A 24993-nucleotide genomic window follows, 5' to 3' on the forward strand; every position below is an offset into this window, starting at 1 on the left:
GCCCGACGGCTCCAGAGGATCAACGCCAAGCACCTCTGGCTCGGCATTGAGGAATCCGAGCAAGAGGTGGCGGAGGCAGCGGCAGAGGCGGCGAGGGTGGCCAAGCTCAAGCGCAAGCAAGACTGCGTCGTCCGGCGCTTGCAAGGCTACATCGTCATCTCTTATTCCTCCTCCTCCGACGGGTCTGGCGGCTCCGACGTGGACCCACCTCCTGCCGCGGACTCCTACAGCTGCGTCGGCGGCCGGAAGGGCAAAGGGCCGACGAGGAAGCGATGAAGCTCGCCCTTTCCTGTTTATAATCTAGTTCTAGTATGTAGTTACAATGTGTCGGATCGTTGAACTATGTGACTTGCCCATTTTGTGATCTTTTTATGATGTTTATGTGAATTATGCCCGTTTGGTACCAGTTTATATGACCTTTTCCTGTCTTACTTCAAGATCGTATCATGATCTACGTACTAGTTGCATGAATTTGTATGGATATAGGGTTTGGAATATGAGATACGTGGTTGTGGAGGCCCGGATTTAGGGAGTGCCGGTTCAGTGTCCATGGGCGTGCCCGGGTGCGTCCACGGACGTATAGGGGCCCGGATTTGCCAACTTCGGTTGTAGATGCTCTTAGGGCATCTCCAAGGCGGACCCGCAAACCGCCTGCATCCGTCCGGACTGCGGAAGACATTCAGCAGGGCGATCTGACCACTCTCAAGCCCGCGTCTGACCGCCCTAGCCCACCCAAACCCCCTACCCGCCTCTCCCACGCTTTCCTTCCGATGCACGCGTCGCTTACCGCGCCGCATTCATACCGCCCCAAAGCACGCAGCGGCCGGCATTGATGCCACGCGATGTGACTGGAGGGAGGGCACCGCTGACCGATGCGACTTCTCGGCAGCCACCGCTTCAATGCGGACGTAGCTTCCTGAGGAACCAACTCCAGCCGCTACGCCGCAATGAAGTGGGCTGACCGCCCTTTCGCGTGGATTGTCCGCGGGTATATAAGTCGTGCTTCAGCGAAGTACAGAGTCGCAATACCCCTCCCCGAGCAACGCCGCGCTCTGCCTCCCCGTCATTCACCTCGCCGAGCCATTCCTCCTCTGCGATCCTAGAAGCAATGTCGAAGTCATGGTGCTCCACGCCGGCAGGCGGCGTTCGCGGAAGCTCTTCCTCCGATGGATCTTGGCGCCGCCGCCGTCGCTCTCCAGGTCCTTCGGCATCCACGGTGGCCGGCTCCTCCGCCTAGGAGGAGATCATCATCTACTCCGGCGAGAAGGAGGACCAGGCCATGCCGCAGCAGCCGGAGCAGCTGCCGCCGCAGCGACCCCGCCTCTTCTCAGAGGCCACGGTATTGGACGAATAATTCGTCTGTCGGATCGAGCTGCTAACGAAGCATTCGCTCCATCAGATGGGGCCATCACCGCCATCGCCGATGCGCGTGAAGGTGGAGCCGGCGTCCCCGCCGTGCAACCGCGTGAAGCGCGAGCGGGCGTCCCTGCTCCGTCCGGTAAACGACGAGCCCGTCTCGGCCCCGCGCAACCGCGGCGTCCAGATCGGACGCCGCGTCAAGGACGCGCAATCATCGCCCCCACCCTCGCGCAACCGTGGTGTCCAGATCAGGAGCCGCGTCAACGACGAGCCAACGTCCCCTCTGCAATACGCCACACCGCCTTGCCTCCACGCCGTGAAATCAAGGAGGAACTTCTGCGGGCGATCGCGAAGGCATGGGGCCGCATGCTCCACTACCTTGGAGGAGGCGGTTACACCGATGCCTCCGGCTCTCGGGCCGTGGTCTCCAAGGCAGAGCGCACGACGAGGCGGCAGGTGAGTTACGATCGGCGTAAATCGGTCGCCGCTCTGCTTTCGCCAAGAGCGATATGGCGCTGGCATTGGTCCGGAACGACAGACTTCGCCGCCGCATGGGCGCTCGACTGCTTCGTGACCATCGCATTGACGGCAACCAGGCGCCGTCGCCGCCTTGACGGTGAGCTCGCCAAGATCGGCGAGGAGTGGTCACTTAGCGACTGCTTTGTGAATGCCGGTTGCGGCAAGACCGCCGACGTGGCCTTGCCGCCATGGCTCCAAAGGCCATGTCGGCAGTGGCTATGGCAGCTCTCTGCATAGCTCGGCAGGATGCAGAGAGGCTCCTCCGCGAGCGGCAGGTAGCCGCTGGACAAGGCTGCTGTGGCCCGCCAGCAACATACCGATGCTGGAGGGACGACGGCACAGACGGCAACAGCGGTGCGGCAAGGCAGGATGAACACGCGTAGGAGGTGGTCGTTCGATGTAGGGTTTAGTTGTTTTTTAGTTTTTAGTTAAATAGTTGAAATATCGATCATTTTGCGTAAATTATGTCCGAATTTTAATGAAAAGCATCGTGTTCGCATGAATTTCGTCTGGTTGGTTCGTACTATTATTAAAATGTATGCGACTACGATGGGATGACGGCCTCCCCCATCTATGTCTGTGGACTGGCCCTGTCCGCGGACTGATGCAGGAGGAAATTTGTGGGTTGTCGTCAGAGATGCCCTTACTTCATCTTGATCTCGTGATTTCCCGAGTAGGTTCCCAGGAGGCTGAGCGCTTCACAAGCTCGACTGAGTCAATCACCTGGTCAATTCACGGCAGGATGAAGGGATCTTTCGAACATGCTTTGTTCAGAGTAATATAGTTGAAGCCTATCCTCCACTTCCCATTTTTTAAGACAATAAACGGATTAGCCAGCTACTCAGGATGATACACTTTCATGATGAAGCATGACACCAAAAGCCGCGCTATCTCTTCACCAATGACCTTGCACCGGTCTTCACCTAAGGAGCATAGGTGTAGCTTGATGGGCTTAGCATCCTTAAGAACATCCGGAAATACTCATGTCCCTAGACCCTAGAATGTCGAAGACGGTCCATGCAAATATGCCTCATTTTTCATAGAGGAAAAGGACAAGCCCCTCCTTCTACTCAGGGCTAAGCTTGAACGACAAAATCACGAAGCCACCATGAAGCAGATATGAGGCGAGACCACAGAAGCTTTGCCTCAGATCAAGGCGAGCGACACATCCCCGCAAGGGAACCCTACTAGGGGAGCTGCCGATCGCTCTGTCTTGTGCCCTGGAATTTGTCGTGCCGCCATGATCTGTCGCCTGGAGTTACTACCGCACTGCTCGATAGGTCAACACCCAGGAGCCACCCCGATGTATTGATGCCACCAGCCACCACCGAATGCAAGGCACTACCGCGGCAATGACACTAGTATAGGTTTTGCGTTGCTCCTGGGTCGCCCACCAGGAGTGACACGGGAGCCTTTCGCTCGTTGTATCAACCCCCTACGTGCCCAAATATCTCCACATGATGGTATCACCTCATACATGAATTCCCTATGGGCTAATTAAAAGGGGCATGCTATGCATGGGCCGGCTGGTCTCTTTAAAGATCGGTTGGGTCGCGAGCCATCCGATCCAATCTGCACCCCGTTGATTGCAACGTGGTCCTTGTTGCAGAAACATCCCACAACAGGATCCTTGTTCCAAAAAGGCTCCGCGACTCTTGCAATTGCAACATGGCTCTTGTGCAAAGCAAAAATCATCTCTGCTATCGCTGCCCTTGTTGCAATTGCCCTTGTTCACCGCCGCCGTTTGCAACGCCGTCGTTGCAACTGAGCGCACACCGCCTCGTCGGAGGAGCACACGTGAGGGCACCGAACCAACGGGTGGGCATGTGTCAGGCCACGCGGGCATGCACAGAACGCGAGGCACAGCCGGTGACTGCTGATGCAGGCCGTTAGATCCATTCCACATCGGCCGTGGCGCTCGCCCTTGATTTCGAGCGGGGCAAGGCCTACGGCCACCGAATATGATGAGAGCGCAGCTCACCGGGCTCGCACAGGTGGTCGTGGACGCTGGGAAAGCAGTGGCGGTGGTAAAACAACTGCTAATAGAGTGCTGGAATCAACCGGTTGAGGAGAAGCCTTTGCAACAACGGCCATGTTGCATTCTTTGCTTTGCAACAAGGCGCAAGTTGCAATGGTGTGGAGACGATTACGGGCCGTCCGATCAGAAACGAATCTAATGAAAGTGGAGGCGGTCGACGCACACAGCTCCATCAATGCTAGCGTGTCCGACTAAAAAACTTGACGTAAAACTCTTTTTTTCCGACAAAATGACGTAAAACTCTTGATTCGTACATGATGAATCTCGGTAGATACTATATGTACGATGATGATTTTGCCAGCACTCAAGGAGCAAAGGCAAAGACCTTATAGAGCTTAAATATATACGTATATATTGCTTGCGTTGAAGCCTTCCTATGTGATGACTAGACGATGCTTCCTATAAGAAAATAAAACGCGCAGAAATGGGGTAGCTAGGACAGAAGTTGTACACTTTCTTATACTGTAGAAAATAGACCCGTCTGATTGCCGTGCTCGATCTCCGCAGCAGGCTAATCTTTTTGTTTACAGTTGGGAATTGTGGAGATGTGGACAATCTGATGCCAACAGTCTTGCAGTTCTGCTGTTATTCTGAATTTCTGGTCAGCAGTTTGGTTACTCGGCTCGTCGCCCTCGCATACCCCACAATGGCACTAATTTAATGTAAAACGAAGAAAACCAAGCGAAGACCGAAGAAAACCAGGTCACTCTGAGCCTTGACACGAAGAAGATGGCCACTCTCAATCAAAGAAAAAAGGACAGCAGGAGGGCCACTCAACCCTGTGTATCCTTTTTAATCAGAAAATTCCATGGTCCTGTCCAAATGTTTATTCAGATAACCATTCTCCTGTCCAAATGGTGATCTCATATGCTTATTCAGATATTTTGAGCATACATAGCTCAAACAATATTTGGGTCTTACTCGGGTAGAATGTCTGTCTGTTCATTTCCATTTGCGGGTTTACAGTAACGCGTATATACAACCCATATTATCACCCAATCATCGTATGATTTGGTTCATCTAAAAATCATCATATAGATTAGATGACATACATATACGTCACTATGTGGGGCCAACGTACTATCAGTTGTGATGTTTTTTTTCTGAATGTTGGTAGTTGATCTACCAAATTCATTGATCAGGGAGAAAGAGTAACAGGAGCGCCGAAAAAGGCAAAGACATCAAAGAAACGATGCCATTAAAAGGAAAAAAGATGCACAAAAGGGTCCTCAACCCGGGTCAAAAGGAATTCCAGCTCCTGCCATGTTCCATATAGTGATTTCGTCCTTCAGTCGTTGCACGAAGGTGTGCATGTCCATCCGTAAGTCCTGGAAAATCCGTCGATTGCGCTCATGCCATATCTCCCAGGAGACTAGATGCATCAAAGAAAAAACTCCTTTCCTCTTATCAGTTGTGATGTTTGACTCTACTCGTCCTCACGATACGAAACGGCACATGCACAGGCCCGAAGCCCCGATCCACATCTGATCTATACGTACTTCACCCTTCGCCGAGAAGCAAGCGACTGAGATCCCTGATTTTGTTTCTCATCAGCTTCTAAATGATATGATGATTATATCAGGAATAAAGTCTATTTATCGTGAAAAAAAAGAACAAAAGAAAGCAAGGGACTGAGAACTACTCCCGCACAAAAAAAGAAAAAAATATTTTTAATACTACACTAGTATAAAAAATACTATTATATTATAGGACGGAGGGAGTAAAAGATTCGCATAACCTTCGTGTTTACCTTGATTTCTAAGTGAAAATTAGTCAAGCGAAGTCACAGAATGGCATCTCTCTCCTTTTTATTTCTTCCAATGAATCAATAAACACGTGTACATGTAACTATGTAAATATAGCTGCATGCTGACAAAATTAAACTACTCTGGCAATTACATGGTCCGGCAGTTGCTGGGCTGTTCCTCGCAGACGACCATGTGCGGCGGCTGGTACTGGTGGTGGTAGTAGCTGGGCTGGTAGTAGTACGGCGGCGGGTACGTCGGCACGGCCGGCTTCGGTTCATCCTTCTTCTCCTCCGGCTTCTTCACCTCCTCCACCTTGATGATGTGCGCGTGGCCGAGCTTCTTGCGGAGGCAGCTGACGAGGCACACAGGGTCGACGCCGTCGCCGACCACCTCCAGCTGGTCCCTCGCGTCGCCGATTATCCCCATGGACGTCACCCCGGCTGCTCTGGCGGCCATCGTCAGTGCTTTGGCCCGGCTCTTGTCGCACGACATGCTCAGCTGGATGACAATCTTTTGCTGCAAGAGCAAGGAGGAGAAAAGCCACGGATCAGTCGATTGCTTCTGCTTCAGAGTAATGTATCGATAGCTCGAAATTAAGCTGCTACACAAAACAGCACGAGAAGTCTAGGAGCAGAAACTCGCCTTCATGGCTTGCTGCTGGGGTTGCTGGATGCCTACGAATGAGAAACAGAAACTCTATGTATTGGAAAATGTTGGTGTTGTAGGCTAGAATGGTTTGCCTAGCAACTGATCGATCTTTGGCAGATGCAAGTGTCTAGTGGCTTGTGATGATTTGGTGGAGGGGATAGCTGCCTTATATACACGCGCATGCAGTGGGTGCGGGTGTGGGAGCAGAGAAGTTGAGTTATCAGTATCAGGAGCGATACCAACGAAGCTAGTCGTAAGAAGATTCATAGGAGCGGCAGTTGAGCTCGGAGTGAGTAGACTAAGACAAGTGCCCAGCTGGGCAAGTAGATGTAAGCGCGTCCTCATCACAGTCACACGCTCTCCTTCAATTTTCCTATCGGCAAAGCTACCCCATGGAGAGACATTAAACAATGACTTGTGACGAGAGCTGAATTCCAGGACGACGCGACCCAATTATTGTAGATTGGCTTCTCCGAAGACGCGGTTGCGGACATACCCACGTAGACCCAGTCGATCGGTTTGTTAACATATCAGCATGAAACGACAAAATACATACATGGATACAATAGCTCAAATTCAACTGATCAGCAGTCCTCGATCAGCTACTGGTGACATTTTTTCTATCTTAGCCTTCGAAATAGGCTTTTATCCTGTTTCATATATAAAGCAACAACCGAACGAAGTACACGGTACAAGATGATGAGGTAATCCTCTGAGGATAACCAGACCATGTAAGACATATGTGACTATGCCATCGAGAGAAAGCATATGAGGAATTGATTACAACGCCACACTACGCCCTATAACACCTAAGCTTCACGAAAACGCCCCCAGGAAGGAGAACAATGCTAAACATTGCCAATGTCGAGTCCACAATGAACAAAGGTACTCACCCGGAACCCAGACACGAAGAGGAGCACTACGACGATGTCTTCAAGAAGGTATGGCCATCAACAATTCCAAGGATGGAATTTCTTTAAGGGGTAGATGTTGTCATGACCTGTAGTTTAGACGAGAGTGGGGTTATTTTTTTTTTGAATGTGCGTTGCATTCATGCATACAAACTTTGGGGTAATTTCAAAAAAATTAATTAAGCTTAGTTGAATTTAGATTTAAATAAAAAATGGACACGACTTTGCTCATATTTGAGTTTTGGCACAATTCGAAAGTACAATTCATTTATGAATTGAGAATTCATTTAAATAACGAAAACAAGATCCAAACAGATCCACCAAACACCAGCACCGATTGAATCCCGCGATATCTGACGTAGACCCACCACCATATGCCCTTCAATGACGCTAGACGCATCACCGGGACGGGGATTGGGTATGGGAGATATTATTCAACCTAGGGGACAACACCGCCACCACACAGCCCCAACCGAGATGCTGAACCGAACAAGAATGAGAGCGGGATCCCTCCCGCAGGCGAGGGGCCGAGGTCCTCCGCTCCTCCACGACCCAAAGGCCATGGGAGGCGAGGCGGACCGACGAGGGCGGTGGCGGTGATGGAAGGAAAAGAAACCCTAGTCACTTGAGAATAGTTTAGCATGCGAGGCTGTCCTTGTTTACGACCACACCTCGGCAAAGGCACCACACAAAAAAATCGTACCTTTGACTTTTCATTTTTGTTGTTGTTGCCCATTGAAATATCTGAGTACGTAGAATATACCGAAATAGTAGTACATAGAAATCTACCAAAATAGTAGTACATTGAAATCTCCGAGTATGTAGAATCTACCAAAGGTTCCAAGAGGGTGTTTCATGGCGCAAGGCGGAGTTTGATCAAATCCAGCCAAAAACGAATATTAAGCGACGATGTGCTCAAAAATTGAGCAAACATATCATTTTTGTCGCGAGCAATACATTAGAAGGCTGAATATTGTTTTCAGAGAGCGGCATTACCAACCACGTATCTTTGCAGAAATAAATGTACATCTGACAAATCTGGTTAAACATATACGGCAGCTCATTTCTTAGAAAAACCATTTCTTTTCTTACATGGGTATACGGGGTACATATATTCTACTCCCTCCGTTTCAAATTACTCGTCGCAGAAATGGATGTATCTAGAACTAAAATACATTTAGATACATCCATACTTGCGATAAGTAATTCGGAACGGAGGGAGTAGTACATATTCGTCAATTTATTTTTGTATGCTTGATTGTGTCATGTGTAATTATCTATCATTGTGTTCTTTCAATGATTTAAGCGTTGAAGCAATTGTGTCATCACCGGTGAGACAACCACGGACCGTTCTTGGACTCGTGGCACTGATATTGTCAATCAATATATGATGACTTAGCGGTCATAATCTGTAAATAATCAATATATGATCGATGACCTACCGGTCATAATCTGCAAATTCTGATAGTCCAGAAACACAAGTCTATTGCAGACAGCGGTACGTTCTTATCAAACAATTGGAATTGTTGCCATTTCTCGCCATTAAATTGGCCTTCCTACGGGCCATTGTGTTCAGCGGTGTCATTTTCATGAACGCGTGGACGAACTAATTCTTCTTTAAGCCCTGAAGTTAGTTGGCTGATTCACAGCTTTGACCATGTTACTTCTTTGCACAGATACGGTTGTAAATAGACTACTAGGATTATACAATAGTAAGAAATGCAGACTAGGGTCACTAGGGACTACTTCAGTACTGGTTTACAGTCTTAGTCTTCTGACGGTTAATTTGTCCGGATGTAGTTCTATTTCTGCTGTAAATGTGAATGTAGAGCAACTCCAACTGCGTAGCACTCTAATTACTGTGCGGTCTGTCATTTTCTGGCTCCTAGTTGTGTTGTGGAATTAGTTGCTCTGGTCGTATTTGGATTTCAAACTTATCAGTAAAGCTAGTATTAAGAGCTCGAAGTTTACTCTACAGAGCAAACATTCATATGCAAACCTTAAAAATATCGGTGCAGAAGTGCCAAGAGAATTCTAACGATCTACTCCTAAATCCCCGGTAGACCAGTCTCGTTGCCGTGTTCTATATCTGCAGTTGGTGGCCAATACTTTTGTTTAGAATTGGGAATTGTGGGGATGTGGACAATCTGATGCCAACAATCTTGTATTTTTGTTATTGTCACAAACTTCTGGTCAGCAGTTTGGTTACTCTGCTCTCGTCCTACTCGTACTCGACGAACTGATGTAGTAGGACCAAGAAAACCAGGCCACCTAAGAAGACGAAGAAAACCAGGCCCAACACTGAAAGGAAGAGGGCCACTCAACTGCCGTGAAATCGCTGCAGATCTTCTCCTGATGTTTTGACAGTGGAGATGACCATTACACGGTGCTATGTTTATTCAGATATTTTGAGAACACCCGATCATATTCAGATCTTATTCAGCTAAATGGATCGACTCGAATTACCACCCGATCTTATTCAGCTATATGATTAGATGTCAGTCGTCACAATGTGGGGCTGAGGGCATCATGGTATGACGTCCAACCTTTTCTTGCAGGTGACGTGGCGTTTATCGTGCTGTCCCTCTCTAGTCGGCACATGGCCCAGCCCCAAACCACATGTAGTTTATGAACGTCACCTTCACCAAGAACTGAGATTCATATAACCATGGCGTTTGCTTTGATTTCAAGCGAACTCGTAAATAGATAGAGTTTCCCTCATCTTTTTCATTTCCTTCAATGAATTAATAAACACGCGTATGTAGCTATTTGTAGTCGCTGACAAAATTAAAGTTACATGGTCCGGCAGTTGCCGGGCTGTTCGTCGCAGAAGTGCGGCGGGTACTGCTGGGGGTAGTAGGAGCTTGGCGGGTAGAAGTACGGCGGCGGGTGCACGGGCACGGGCATGGGCGCCGGCGGCTTCGGGTCCTCCTTCTTCTTCTCCTCCGGCTTCTTCACTTCCTCCACCTTGATGATTTGAGCGTGGCCGAGCTTCTTGCGGAGGCAGCTGACGAGGCACACCGGGTCGACGCCGTCGCCGACCACCTCCAGCTGGTCCCTCCCGTCGCCGGTTATCCCCATGGATGTCACCCCAGCTGCTCTGGCGGCCAGCGTCAGTGCTTTGGACCGGCTCTTGTCGCACGACATGCTCAACTGGATGACAATCTTTTGCTGCAACATCAAGGAGGAGGAAAGCGATGGATCAGTCGTATGCTTCAGCTTCAGAGTAATGTATTGCTTGCTCAAAATTAACAAAGCAACAAAAGAAGTACACAGAAACTAGGAGAAGAAACTGAATAGGGTTCCTCACCTTCATTGCTTGCTGCTGGGTTGTAAGATGCCTAGCTAGCTATTGGTTTGGGTAGCTATTGATCGATCTTCTGCAGATGCAAGTCTCTAGCCTGTGATGATTTGGTGAAGGGGATAGCCGCCTGCCCGCCTTATATACACACGCACACAGTGGGCGCGGGTGTGGGAGCGGAGAATTAGAGCGATGTCAGTATCAGGAGCGATCCCAACGCACTATCTAGCTAGTTGTAAGAAGATTCGTAGCAGCAGCGGTGGCAGCAGTTGAGCTCTCTCAGTGAGTAAACAACTTCTCTCAGTGAGTAGCCATGCATGTAAACGCGTCCTCATCGCAATCACAAGCTCTCAGTTGAATTTTCCCGATCGGCAGGCTACACATGGAGAGACATTTTTCAATGACTTGTGACGAGATCTGCCCAATTGTATCACTGATTGGCCACTTTGCACGCCCCACCGAAGACGCGGCTGCGGACATAACTATGTAGGCCGGGTCGATCGGTTAGTGAACATATCAGCATGAAACGGGACAAAAATGGCAGCTCAAGTTCAACCGATCGGCGGTCCTTGATCAGCTCAATCAACAATAATTTTGTCTTAGGAACACGCGGGAGGAGAGGGGGCTCACACGGTCACACCTATCTTTTTCACAACTGCACACAATTAATAAGCAATTCTTCTGATTTTTCAAGAAAAGAGAGTGTTGCAATGCTGCTCGTAGTGGGGAGTACCTCGCATATATCATGTCTATGATACTAGTGTACAATAACATTATACTATAAGTTAATATTTTAGGATATTTCATTTGTTATCTTGTATAACAGATAGTAACACATTTCTTTATTTCCGATCGGCATTGCTACCTGTATAGACCCCACATGCACGAGCAGTTTTAACATGGCCCCTCTTACCTTACCTCATGAAAAGTAAGGATATATAATAAATTCGAGCCGTTGATTTAATTAAGTAGTGGGCACGAGTAATTAGCATGTGGTAATTAATTGGTTCTAGCCTGTCACCATCTCCCGGTTGCGCACTTAGAAGTATCAAGGGACATGTCTTAATATAGATATTTATGAAATGGACAGAGGTGGAGAAATCATGGTGGCTGTGATCTGAGGTTGATATTGGCAGAGGGGGTACTGGTTGTGTTGAGGACAATGCGGCACAGGTTCTCCCTGTGTGTCAGGTGTTTGATGACTTGCAGCAGCAGCCTTGGCAAGCGGGGGTGGCAACATAGGTGGACTGCATTCTTGGTGGTGCTCCTCGAGTATCGAGCCACGATTTCCAGGGTGTAAATCCAAAGTCTGGCCTTCATTGGTTGTACCTGGCAATGGCCTTGTTGAAGGCATTGTTTTGGATCTCGGACTTTCTCCGGGGTGAAAAGCCAAGATGTTCGATCAGGCGATGACAACGTGTGTGCTTTGTTTCCTTTTTGGATGCGTCGTTTTTGGAGAATCTCGTTTGTAGTACTGGTGTTGTCTTCGGTGGTGGTTAGAGTGCTACTGTTGCGAGTGTCAACACCGTGACGGGGTCTTTGTTTTCTTTCTTCTTCTTCTTTTTTGACTGTGTGCATCCCTGATGTGTTTGGACATCTTGTTGGTGCAGCGGCTGAGTGTATTTGGTATCATCGTGATATTAATATATTTCCTTTATCGAAAAAGAAGTAGAGAAGGCAGAAGGCTCTCCGTCTCAAACCAAGGAAATTGAATCACATTATTTCCCAAATCTCTTGCGAAATCGGCCTGGAGTGAGAACCATGCTAAGATGTCCTCTACTGAATCTCTCTTCATCCGAGAAATCCTGTCCCGAATCACTGCTCAACACAATCTCTTTCTTGACGTCTCCTTCTCCATGGCTCCGGGCACAAATAACAGATTTTATGCTTTGGAAATGAGCAAAGATAGTTATCTGCCATCAAAATCTTGGTCGTTGTGGTGGATCTAGCATTTTTATTCATGACTGTGCCACCCATTTGTCATGGATGTGGCTGACTTACGTGTTTTCGCCATCACACTTTTCATGATCCCAGTAGCTACATGCGATGTGAGACTGCCGCTGCACAACCATCACTCTGTGTCATGTTGTCATACATAATTTGCATCTCCGCGCCGAAGTCAGCCATCAGGTCTGGAGAGACGGACCCTACAAAGACCTATCGATGGACACAACAATCCGCAACGAGTCCGCCACCACCTACAGGGGTGGTCACCACAAGGACCGACACCGTTGGCAGAGCAAACATCACGGACTACCACCTCGTTAGAGAGAGCTCTACCCAGACGCGTCGGTCCTGGTGCCGATATGGCCGAAGCTGGAGCACGACAGGTTCATAACGATCGCCAATGTACGCCCGCGCGGAGCACAACAGCCGCTAGGTCAATATCGCACAAACCAGATCGGCGTCGCGTCTCCTGACCGAAGCACTTCGCCGCCTCGAGCATGCCCGCCTGAGCCAGTGCGAGAATCCGACGAGGGGCCCGAGCATCGAACGGGGCAAGTAGATGCAGCCGCTACTACAACCATCGTGCCATGACAGGTGGAGAGCCAGCCGGCCTAGCCCACAGGCACCTACGGCAGCCCGAAGGAAGTGGCCTCCAACCAGCCCGTGGAGGCACACACACACAAAGAGGCCCGATGTCATCTACAGCCACCCCACGCGGCAACCCCCGCACCGGCTATGCCTAGCGTAACCACGCCCCAGAAGTCACCAAAATATAGAGTGTTGAACATGTGTACATGTACGTAGGTCTGGATTCTGCATGCAGTACCTGTAGTATCTGTCTCCCTCTGTATGTACGTGTATCTTAGGAGACAAGATGCCGATCGCACCCCTTGTACCTATATATATGTGCCTAGTGCACGATCAATCAATTATCGATGCACCAAATCATTCTCTACATGGTATCTATCGCAAGTCGATTTTTCAGCTTCCGCTAACCCTAGCCGCCGCCTCGGGCCGCCGCCGCCGCCGCGACCTCCCGCCGCCGCCGCCGCCGCCGCCCCAAGCCGCCGCCACCACCCTTCTTCCCCGCGCGCGCCACCTCTCCACCGCGCGCCTCCACGCCGCGCCGCCCCTTCCCGCCGCCGCGCCGCCTCTCCTTAGCCGCGCCGCCGCCTCTCTCCCCACGATCTCATCGCCATGTATTCCAACGCCTCCACCTACTCCAACCCCTTCGCCGTCGACCCTGCCGAGATCCGCGACATCAACGTCCATGCACGCGTCCCCGTGACTCTCGACGCCTCCAACTCCACGTACTTCGCGTGGAAGACGTACTTCACGCTGCTCTTCTGCGAGAACAATCTCGTGGATCACGTGGATGGCACCGTGGACTCCCGCACCATGATGGCCGACGCCGAGTGGACCGCGATCGACGCCACGATCATCCGGTGGTTCTTCACCACCATCTCCAAGGACTTGTTCCACACGGTTGTGAGTGCCGGCGACGACGCCCGCGCCCTGTGGGTCAAGCTGAACGGCCTCTTCACCGACAACCAGCTTCAGCGCCGCGTTTTTTTGCAGCAGGAATTTTTTGACTGTCACCAGGATGAACAGTCCATTGATGACTACTGCCGCCGCCTGAAGACGTTGGCGGACGAGCTCCGTGACATTGGAGCCAAGGTGGACGACAACCTCCTCCTCAGCACGCTCACCGCCGGCCTCAACGAGGACTTCGGCAACGCCGCCTCTAACCTCACCTTGATGCCGGAGCCCTCCTTCCCCAAGTTTGTGGCGTACTTGAGGTTGGAGGAGCGCCGGATAAAGGGGGTCAAGAAGCGTGTGCAGCACCATGCCCTCGCCGCCGGCACCTCCCGCGGCGCCCCTCCACCAACCGCCCCACCCGCGCCGCGTCAGCAGCCGCCGCCACCAGCGCCTCCGGGGTACTTCCCCCTCCCGCCCGCGCCTCTCGCCCCTCCCGCTGCCCCCCAGCAGCCAGGTGGCGGACGCCGCGGCAACCGCCGCGGGGGCGGCCGCAAGCAGCAACAGGCGCCGGGGGGGGCCATCAGCAGCAGCAGGTGACTCCCCCATGGACGTACGGCACCAACCCGTGGACCGGCGTCGTCCACGCCTACTCCATGCCGGTCCCTCGGGCGCCGGCTCCGGGCATCCTTGGGCCCCGCCCGGCGGGTCACCAGGCCCTCTTCGCCGCGCAGACCGCCGCTCCCTACAGCGGCTATGGTACCGCGCCCCCGCCGGCGCCCACCTACGGGTCCGCGCCGGCCTATGGCGCCGCCGCCGCGCCGGCCTATGGGACCGCGCCCTCCTACGGCGCCGTCGCCGCTCCGGCCTTCGGGGCTGCTCCCGCGCCGGCCTACGGAGGGTTCTACCCTCCTCAGGCGCCGCCCCCGTAGGACCCGGCCTTGCTCGCTGCACTGCACTCCGCCCCGTCACCGAGCTCCTATGGTGGCGGTGGTGACTGGTACATGGACTCGGGAGCCACTGCTCACATGACTGCTCATCCCGGTAACCTCACATCTGCCACCCCCGTTCATACTCCCACCCGTATCACCGTTGGTAACGGTTCCTCCCTACCCATTACTCATGTCGGTCATATGTCTTTTCCTTCTACTTCCACTCCTGTGCATATGTCTAATGTTCTTGTGTCTCCTGACTTAGTCACTAATCTTGTTTCCGTTCGTCGCCTTGCTCGTGAGAATTCTATAACTGTTGAATTTGACGCTATCGGTTTTTCTGTGAAGGACGCCCGTACACGGATGGTGCTCCACCGATGTGATAGCCCGGACGAGCTTTATCCAGTGCATCCCTCCGGCGCCACTACCACCCGTCGCCCCGCCGCCTTCGCCGCCAGTGTCGATCTTTGGCATGCCCGTCTCGGTCATCCCAACTCCACCGTTATGCCTCAGATTCTTCAAAGTTTTTCTTTCTCATGTAATAAAGTCGACGATCACTCTTGCGAGGCTTGCCGTCTTGGCAAGCACGTTCGTCTTCCCTTTAGTGCGTCTACAAACATTTCCACCTTTCCGTTTCAGTTGTTGCATAGTGATGTTTGGACGTCCCCGGTTGCTAGCAACACGGGCTATTTATACTATCTGGTGATATTGGATGATTTTACTCATTATGTGTGGACCTTCCCTCTCCGTCGCAAGTCCGACACTCTTGCCACACTCACCGCTTTTTATTCATATGTCACCACACAGTTCGGTCGTCCTATTCTCGCCTTGCAAACTGACAACGGCAAGGAGTTTGACAACGTCGCCGTCCGCAATTTACTTGCGTCCCACGGCACCATCTTTCGCCTCACCTGCCCCTACACGTCTCAGCAGAATGGTCGCGCCGAGCGCGTCCTTCGCACGCTTAATGACTGTGTCCGCACGTTGCTCTTCCACTCCTACGTGCCTCCTCGGTTCTGGCCGGACGCGCTCGCGACCGCCAGCCTCCTCATTAACATTCGCCCTTGTCGTTCCCGCTGGAACTACACCCCTCACCAGCTCCTCTTCGGTGCGGTTCCATCTTATGATGGTCTTCGCATTTTCGGGTGTCTCTGTTATCCTAGCACCGCATCCACTGCTCCTCACAAACTCGCACCCCGGTCCCTTCCTTGCATCTTCCTTGGCTATCCTCCCAACACCAAAGGTTACTGGTGCTATGATCCAGTCTCCCACCGCGTTTTCACTTCGCGGCATGTGTACTTTGATGAGCTCGTGTTCCCGTTTTAGCAGGTACCGTCCCCTTCGGAGTCTCCTGTGGCGCGGTTCGTCCCTGCCTCCCCCTCTGGCGGACCGCCCAGCCGCGCCCCGGGTCCGGCTCTGCCCGCGCTCCCCGCGCCGGCGGCCCCTGGCGCTGCGGCCCCTGCCGCGGCGCCCGACGCAGCGGCCTCCTCGGCCGCCCCCATCGCCGTGGCCCCCTCGGCCGGCCCCGCCACGGCCCCCGCCGTGGCCCCCGTCGCCGCGACTCCCTTGGCGGCTCCCGTCGCCACGGCCGCACCCCTCATCGGTGTGGTCACTCGGGCTCGGATTGGGACCCTGCGTCCCAGCACGCGCTACTCGTCGGACGAGTACGCCCCGCGGCTTCTACCTCGACGCCGTCACCGCTCCCCACCTCCGCTCGCGCAGCCCTTCGGGATCCGAACTGGCTAACTGCGATGCATGAGGAGTTTGACGCCCTGCAGCGCAACCGTACGTGGCAGCTTGTCCCGCAGCCACCCCATGCCAATGTCATCACTGGCAAGTGGGTCTTCCGCCACAAGACTCGCCCCGACGGTTCTCTCGAGCGCTATAAGGCGCGCTGGGTGGTGCGCGGCTTTCGCCAGCGCGCCGGCATGGACTTCACCGACACCTTCGCCCCGGTTGTTAAACCGGGCATGATTCACGCTGTTCTCCAGCTTGCTGTTTCTCGCGCTTGGCCTGTCCACCAGCTCGATGTGTCTAATGCTTTCTTGCATGGCCATCTCGACGAGCAGGTGTTCTGTCAGCAGCCGACTGGTTTCGTCGACACCGACTATCCGGACCGCGTGTGCTTGCTCTCCCGTTCTCTCTACGGGTTGAAGCAGGCACCTCGGGCTTGGTACCAGCGGATCGCGGCCTTCCTCCAGCAACATGGGTTCCAGTCCACACGGTCCGATGCCTCCCTGTTTGTCTACCACCAGGGCCACGCCACCGCGTACCTCCTCCTATACGTCGACGACATCATCCTGACTGCGTCCTCGCCAGCGCTTCTTCAGCAGATCACAGCTCGCCTCGGCACCGAGTTCGCCCTCAAGGACTTGGGGGCTCTCCACTACTTCCTCGGCATCGAGGTAGTGCGCCGGGCTACTGGCTTCTTTCTGCACCAGCAGAAGTACGCCTACGAGCTTCTGGAGCGAGCGGGCATACTTAATTGCAAGCCTACTTCCACGCCTGTCGATACGAAGGCTAAGGTGTCCGCCGTCGAGGGCTCTCCGGCGTCCGACGCTCCCTTCTACCGCTCCATCGTCGGTGCGCTTCAGTACCTCACACTGACGCGTCCGGACATTCAGTATGCTGTCCAGCAGGTGTGCCTTCACATGCATGCTCCTCGTGACACCCATTGGGCTCTCGTGAAACATATACTTCGGTACATACGTGGCACCACAGCCATGGGTCTCACCCTGACGGCCTCGCCAGACACCAGCCTTGTCGCCTACTCCGACACCGACTGGGCTGGGTGTCCCGACACTCGACGCTCCACTTCCGGCTACTGCGTCTACCTCGGGCCCTCTCTGATTTCGTGGTCGTCTAAACGACAACCCACGGTTTCACGATCGAGCGCCGAGGCCGAGTATCGGGCCGTGGCCAACGCCGTCGCGGAGTGTTCCTGGCTACGACAGCTCCTCCAGGAGTTGCTATGTGAGGTCACCAAGGCGACGCTCGTCTACTGTGATAACGTCTCCGCGGTGTACCTCGCTGCCAACCCTGTCCATCACCGACGGACGAAGCACATCGAGCTCGACATCCACTTCGTCCGGGAGCACGTCGCACTTGGTCGTGTTCGTGTTCTTCATGTGCCCACCGATCAGCAGTTCGCCAATGTGATGACGAAGGGACTACCCACCTTGACTTTCGAGGGCTTTCGGTCCAGTCTTTGCGTCACCGGCGACGCTTCGACTGCCGGGGGGGGGGGGGGGGAGGGTGTTGAACATGTGTACATGTACGTAGGTCTGGGTTCTGTATGCAGTACCTGTAGTATCTGTCTCCCTCTGTATGTACGTGTATCTTAGGAGACAAGATACCGGTCGCACCCCTTGTACCTATATATATGTGCCTAGTGCACGATCAATCAATTATCGATGCACCAAATCATTCTCTACATAGAGGACCACCCCGATGTCGTGCCCCACACCACACCCGTAGAGAACTAGAGCCCCATCGCCACCTTCCTCGGGGCCGGCCCGAGCTTCGCTGGTGGGCGCCCTCCGGCGGTGGCGAGATGAGGGACAAGGAGGATGAACTGGCAGCGCAAGGGTTGCTACCCCCGAGTCGCCAGAGGAAGGTGACGCGGGGGCGAGTTTTTCCGATCCGGTTTTCCCGGGCAAGTCCTTACTAAAACACCAAAAGAACAATAATTTAAAGCACGGTTAAACAATACATATTTGTATCAAATATATATAAATCTTATGGTAGAATAGAGCGTTATCAAATTTATAAGATTATTATGTGGCCAAGTATCAATTTTCAGGTAGACCTCAATGATTCCCCTATTTCTGTGCCCAGGTGGTGTGAACGATATCAGCGACCCGGTCCGGTCTCGCCATGTTCGTTCACAGGTCATACATTGACGTCTGACCTAATGAATCAAGTTAAACTAATTCCCGCAAAGGTAAAAGTGGAATCATATCAAACTAAGTAATTATTTAGAGCACGTAACCTGGATCTGAATGCATGCATCTACAAATATAGTTACGCTTTTGTACATACATTGTCGTAATTTATTGTTAGATTCTTTATGTACACGTTCGCTATTTTCAACAACTGAACCTTGGAAAGTAATGGTCGCGTTGTCAAAGCTGAAAGGGCGCTGATAGGCGCCGGCAGTCCGGCTGAACAGTTCGGCCGGATTAGCCCCAGCCGTCCGATTGGGTCAATTTGATCCGTTCGATATGTCGTTGTCTTCGTCAACGCACTTGTACGAATGAATCTTTTTTGCATCTCATCGCTCCAGTCCATCTCACCGGCCACGCGTGTTCTCCCGTCACCGCCTCTCGCCAGCCATCCTCGCCAGCCGTCCTCGCCGGCCGCCCTCGCCGGCCGCCGCTGGTCGCCGTCCTCGCCGGCCGTCCTAGTCGCCGGCTACAGCCCTTGCCGGCCGGCCTCGTTGTAGGCTTCACCCATGCAAACAGACGCATTCCTGCGGGTTATAGCTCCTGTGCGGGACGGTTGCAGCTCCGGTGTGCGACGGCCACAGCTCGTCGGCGTGCTCGCCGGCGCTCATGCCCGGTACCCCCGACGTAGCTCGCCATCCCCCATCGCCCATCATAGCAAAAGTCCTCACTAGTTAGTAGCTTTTGCGGTTGTCGGTTGAAGCAAAAAGCAACGCGGTTGTAGCACGGGGTCGACGCCGGTGATGGTTTGTAGCAAAACGAGGCATCGTTCGCCGTCCCGGCCGGGTCGTATCTCTGTCATGAATGGATGTAGCAAAAAAACAGCCGGTTCCAGCAATAATTTACTCTGGTTCCAGCAAAAATTCCACAAACATCAAACTCCAACAAATTTGATTGTAGCAAAAGAGATAGCCGATTCCAGCAATAGTTTACTCTGGTTCCAGCAAAAATCCCACGAACATCAAACTCCATCAAATTTGATTGTAGCAAAAGAAACAGCCAGTTCCAGCAACAAATTACTCTGGTTCCAGCAAAAATCCCACAAAACATCAAAATCCAACAAAATTGGTTGTAGCAAGAGAAACAGCCGGTTCCAGCAACAATTTACTCTGTTCCAACAAAAATCCCACAAACATCAAATCCAACAAAAGTTGATTGTAGCAAAAATAATAGGAGGTTCCAGCAACAAAAAACTGTCGCCGGTCGCAGCTACCCGCGATGACAGTTGCAGCTTAACGACGAGATCACAGAAAAAACGTTGCATCCGCAGGTCGCCGATGCTGGAACCACGCAGTAGAAAGCTACAACCGTATGTCGCGGTGCTGGAACCGGCGGGAGAAAAAGCTACAACTGCAAGTCACCGATGTTGGAGCCGGGGAGAAGAAAAGCTGCAACGGCATGTCGCCGGTGCTGGAACCAGGCAGTAGAAAGCTACAACCGTATGCCACCGATGCTGGAACCATACAGTAGAAAAGTTGCATCGCGGTACTGGAAGAAGAAAAAGCTACAACGGTACTAGGAGGTGCAGGAGCCGGGGAGAAGAAAAGCTGCAACCGCATGTCGCCGTGCTGGAACCGAGCAATTGGTGACGTGTTTTGCTCCGACGGGAGGGTGATTTGCTGCGACCGACGACCGTCTTTGCTGGAACCAAATGAGCTATTTGCTGTGACCATCTAACTACAATGGCTGTGTTCGAACCATGGTCGTCGTCTCCCTCAGAGAGGCTTCACAACAGGCTATGGATGTGTGGCCCGCTCGCGTCGAAGAGGGGCAGAAGGCGGGCGGCCTACCTGGCGGGGAGGGAAGGGGAAGGGTCTGTGCCCAGCTCTCCCGAGAGAGCCGGGTGCGGCGGCGGCGTGTGCAGGTAGTAACGCCCCCGTGAGGAATGAAGGAAGTCAGAGGTAGGAGATGACAGGAGAACGTGTGGATCAGAGCGACTCATGCGTGGATAAGGCTGAAAACTGTCTCGCGTGAAAACGTCCAGAAAACACACGATTGTACTAGATCGCACGGCTCGCGCTTGACCAGCCGAATCACTCGGCCGGCATTGCCGTACAGAAACATTTCCCAAGCTGAAAGGGGACCTTTCATGGACTCCTGGGATGTTATTTAGCTAGTAGTCAAACCTTCGAAATAATCAATATGCGATGACCAGGCAGAATTCGGCCGTAGCTAAGCTAGTCCACAGAGCTGATGGGTCCAGAGACGTTGTAGTAAGCTAGTACTACGTACTAGTACCATACAACATGAGTCGTACGTACGTACAGGGTCAGTTTAGCGGTCAACAGGACATAGACGTTGCCATTGACTAAACGCTTCAAGTGTCCGACATATCACTCATCAATCTTTGATCAAGTGTCGAGTGTAGAGTGTTGCTAAATCTTAGTCAACTAAGACTTGACAATGTCTGAGTCGATGTTATATTCACGAGATCTTGCATGAAAATTAGTGCATTTTTTTCTTTCATCATTTGATCGAGACTTGATGAAAATTTGTGGTTGTATATATTTGTAGTTGCTGACAAAATTAAAGCACGCTCGCTGGCAGCTACATGGTCCGGCAGTTACATGGTCAGAAGTACAGCGGGTACTGGTGGGGGTAGTAGGAGCTGGGCGGGTAGAAGAAGTAGGGCGGCGGGTGCACGGCCTCTGGCTTCGGCTCATCCTTCTTCTTCTCCTCCGGCTTCTTCACTTCCTCCACCTTGATGATTTGGGCGTGGCCGAGCTTCTTGCGGAGGCAGCTGACGAGGCACACCGAGTCGACGCCGTCGCCGACCACCTCTAGCTGGTCCCTGGCGTCGCCGGTTATCCCCATCGACGTCACCCCGGCTGCTCTGGCTGCCAGGGTCAATGCTTTGGACCGGCGCTTGTCGCACGACATGCTCAACTGGATGACAATCTTTTGCTGCAACAACAAGGAGGAGGATCAATCGTATGCTCCAGCTTCAGAGTAATGTATCGACTGCTCGAAATTGAGCTGCTAAACAAAACAAGACGAGAAGTAAACAAATGGTAGGAGCAGACACCCACCTTCATTGCTTGCTGCTGCTGTGAAGGAGAAACAGGAACTCAATGGGGAAATGTTGGTGTTCGAGGCAATGCTAGAATGGTTTGGGTAGCAACTGATCGATCTTTAGCAGATGCAATGCAGCCAAATGTATGTATAGCTTGTGATGATTTGGTGGAGGGGATAGCTGCCTTATATACACGCACGCAGTGGGTGCGGTTGTGGGAGCAGAGACCTAGAGTCATCAGTATCAGAAGCGATCCCAACGAAGCTAGTCGTGAGAAGATTCGTACGTAGCAGCGGCAGTGAGTAGACTAATACAAGTGCCCTAATGGGCAAGTAGATGTAAGCGCGTCCTGATCACAATCACATGCGCTCCTTGAATTTGCCAATGGGCAGGCTACCCAGTAATGGAGAGACATTAAACAATGACTTGTGCGAGATCTGAATTCCAGGACGACGCGACCCACCCAATTATTGTCGATTGGCCATGTTGCAGTCTTCTCCGAAGACGCGGTTGCGGACATACCCACGTAGACCCAGTCGATCGATTCGTTAACAATATCAGCATGAACTAGACAAAATGCCTGGATACAATAGCTCAAATTCAACTTATCAGCGGTCCTCGATCAGCTACTAGTACCCTTTTTTTTATCTTAGTTTTTGAAATAGGCTTTCGCCCTTTTTAAATATAAATCAACACCCGAATTAAGTACACGGTCGAATGATACAGGGTGAGAAGGTAACCCTTCGAGGATAACCGGACCATGTAAGATGCACGCGACTATGCCGTCCAGAGAAAGCACATGCGGAATTGATTACAACACCATACTACGCCCTATAACACCTAAGCTTCACGATAACGCCCTTAGGAAGGAGAACGGTGCTAAACATCGCCACTGCCAAGTCCACAATGAACAAAGGTTCTCACCCGGAACCCTGACACGTAGAGGAGCACCACGACGATGTCTTCAGGAAGGAATGGCCATCAACAATTCCATGGAGGCGTGCGGCGCGGGCGGCGGCGGGGCACTCCCTCCTTCCTTTGGTCCTCGTGGCGGCGGCGCGGGTCGTCTGCTCGGGGACAAGGGGCGCCTCGTCCGGCTGGTCTCCCGGAGGCGGGGACGGCTGGATCCGGCGGCGACTAGGCTAGGAGGAGGTGGCGCGGTGCGGCGGCGCTGGTGGCGGGGTTTCGGTCGGGGTCGTCTTCGATCTCGATCGGGATCTCCATTGGGGGCATCGCATAGCGGTGGGACCGGATCGGCGGCGACGTCACCGGTTCGGCGGAGGGCTCCGTTCCAGCCAACCGTGAGATCGGGAGGTCGTGGCTTCCGGTGAAAATCGCGCCTGACCGCGGTCACGGCGGGCGATGGCGGCATCTCAGACGTTGTTCCCTTCTCGAGGCATCGTCGTTGCAGGTCACGTCAACCTAATCGGAAGGTTCCGGGGGAAACCCTAGATCTGGATCTACAGGATCGGACGATGGCGACGTTTCGATGTCGTTCTCCCTCCATGGGGGCATCGTTTTGGAGCAAGTGTTGGCTGGAGGGGACAAGAGGAGGAACGGCGTGGTATCTGACACGTCGACAACGGCGGGTCTCAGCGGCATGGAGCAGCGGGGTCTCACCGGTGGGCGTGTGATGATGGACGAGCGCAGGATGGTGGCGTTGTGTGGCGTCGTGGTGGAGTCGACGGCAGCTAGACCAGGCAAGGTTCATGCAGCAGTATAGCACTAAAGATGGATTGATGGCAGGTGGCTGCGGCGGCCTCATACCCGGCAGGCGACCAGGTTGAGGAGTGCGCCGGACTTGTGGGTGCCCCATGCCCGGCAGGCGTCCTGGTTGGGACCTCAGGTCTTAGATGTTAGGTTTGGCTGCGAGGTCTGTTTTGGTATTACGCCCAGACTATCTGCATCCCTTCATCAACTGGATAGGAATAGCGACAGATGTTGCCTCGATGGTGGCTTTAGTCTTATTTTTGTATGACTTTATAAGGTCTGGTGTGAATAATTAATAAAGAGGCTGCATGCATCGTCCAAATGCAAAGGCCGGGGGTCCTCCTCCATTTCTAAAAAAAAATCAACAATTCCATTGACGGAATTTCTTTAAGGGGTGGAGGCTGTCATGACCCATAGTTTAGACAAGAGCGGGGATTTTTTTTCCGAATGTGCGTTGCATTCGTGCATACAAACTTTGGGCTAATTTTAAAACTTTTACTTAAGCTTAGTTGAATTCAGATTCAAATAAAAAATTGACACGACCTTTGCTCATTTTTGAGTTTTGGCACAATTCAAAAGTTCAATTTGTTTATGAATTGAGAATTCATTTAAATAATGAAAACAAGATCCAAGCAGATCTACCAAAGACTAGCACCGATTGAATCCCGCGAGATCTGAGAGAGACACGCCACCACATGCCCTCCGATGACGCTAGACGCACCACCAGGACAGGAATTGGGTGTGGGAGATATTATTCCTACTAGGAGACAGCGCTGCCACCACACAGCCTCAACCGAGACACTGAACCGAACAAGAATGAGAGCGGGATCCCTCCCGCGGGCGAGGGGCCGAGTTCCTCCGCTCCACCACAGCCCAAGGCCATGGGAGGCGAGGTGGACCGGCGACAGCGCCGATGGAAGGAAAAGAAACCCTAGTCACCTCAGAATAGTTTGGCGTGCGAGATTGTCCTTGTTTACGATCACACATCGACAAAGGTACCACATATTTAAAAAATACTATTGTTACCTTTGACTTTTATTTTTTTTACTGTTGCCCGTTGAAATCTATGAGTTCGCAGAATCTACTGAAATAGCAGTACATAGAATGTACGTAGAATCTACCGAAATAGTAGTACATTGAAATCTCTGAGTAAAGGTTCCACCGGAATTCATCCTGGCCTTGTGTCAACTGGACCCCGCTAGTCTCCCCAAAAGGGTGTGCCATGACGCAAGGCGGGGTTTGATCAAATCCCGCCGAAAAGGAACATTAAGCGGCAATGTGCTCAAAAATTGCGCAAGCATATGATTTTTGTCGTGAGCAATACATTACAAGACTGAATATTGTTTTCAGAGAGCGGCATTACCAACACGTATCCTTGTTGAAATAAATATATATCTGACAAATCTAGTTAAACAAATACGGCAGCTCATTTCTTTAAAAAAGCCAT

At 52.3% G+C, this 24993-nt stretch overlaps 3 protein-coding genes across 3 annotated transcripts; all 3 read right to left on the reverse strand.

Annotated features, from left to right (window-relative positions):
• Window positions 1–5699: 5699 nt before the first annotated feature.
• On the reverse strand, window positions 5700–6559 carry LOC109734210 (heavy metal-associated isoprenylated plant protein 47). The gene is made up of 2 exons (XM_020293419.4): window positions 6307–6559; window positions 5700–6180 (listed from the first exon to the last, which is right to left on the reverse strand). The coding sequence occupies exons 1-2, from the start codon at window positions 6310–6312 to the stop codon at window positions 5812–5814; spliced, it is 375 nt and encodes a 124-aa protein (XP_020149008.1). The 5' UTR covers window positions 6313–6559; the 3' UTR covers window positions 5700–5811.
• A 3371-nt stretch (window positions 6560–9930) lies between these two features.
• On the reverse strand, window positions 9931–10704 carry LOC109734235 (heavy metal-associated isoprenylated plant protein 47). The gene is made up of 2 exons (XM_020293448.4): window positions 10534–10704; window positions 9931–10394 (listed from the first exon to the last, which is right to left on the reverse strand). The coding sequence occupies exons 1-2, from the start codon at window positions 10537–10539 to the stop codon at window positions 10017–10019; spliced, it is 384 nt and encodes a 127-aa protein (XP_020149037.1). The 5' UTR covers window positions 10540–10704; the 3' UTR covers window positions 9931–10016.
• A 10638-nt stretch (window positions 10705–21342) lies between these two features.
• On the reverse strand, window positions 21343–21984 carry LOC109734234 (heavy metal-associated isoprenylated plant protein 47-like). Its single transcript, XM_020293447.2, has 2 exons — window positions 21853–21984; window positions 21343–21727 (listed from the first exon to the last, which is right to left on the reverse strand). The coding sequence occupies exons 1-2, from the start codon at window positions 21856–21858 to the stop codon at window positions 21395–21397; spliced, it is 339 nt and encodes a 112-aa protein (XP_020149036.1). The 5' UTR covers window positions 21859–21984; the 3' UTR covers window positions 21343–21394.
• Between the last annotated feature and the right edge of the window lie 3009 nt (window positions 21985–24993).

This window comes from Aegilops tauschii, chromosome 2 (genome assembly GCF_002575655.3).
Source record: "Aegilops tauschii subsp. strangulata cultivar AL8/78 chromosome 2, Aet v6.0, whole genome shotgun sequence".
In the NCBI taxonomy this organism is placed as follows: Eukaryota; Viridiplantae; Streptophyta; class Magnoliopsida; order Poales; family Poaceae; genus Aegilops; species Aegilops tauschii.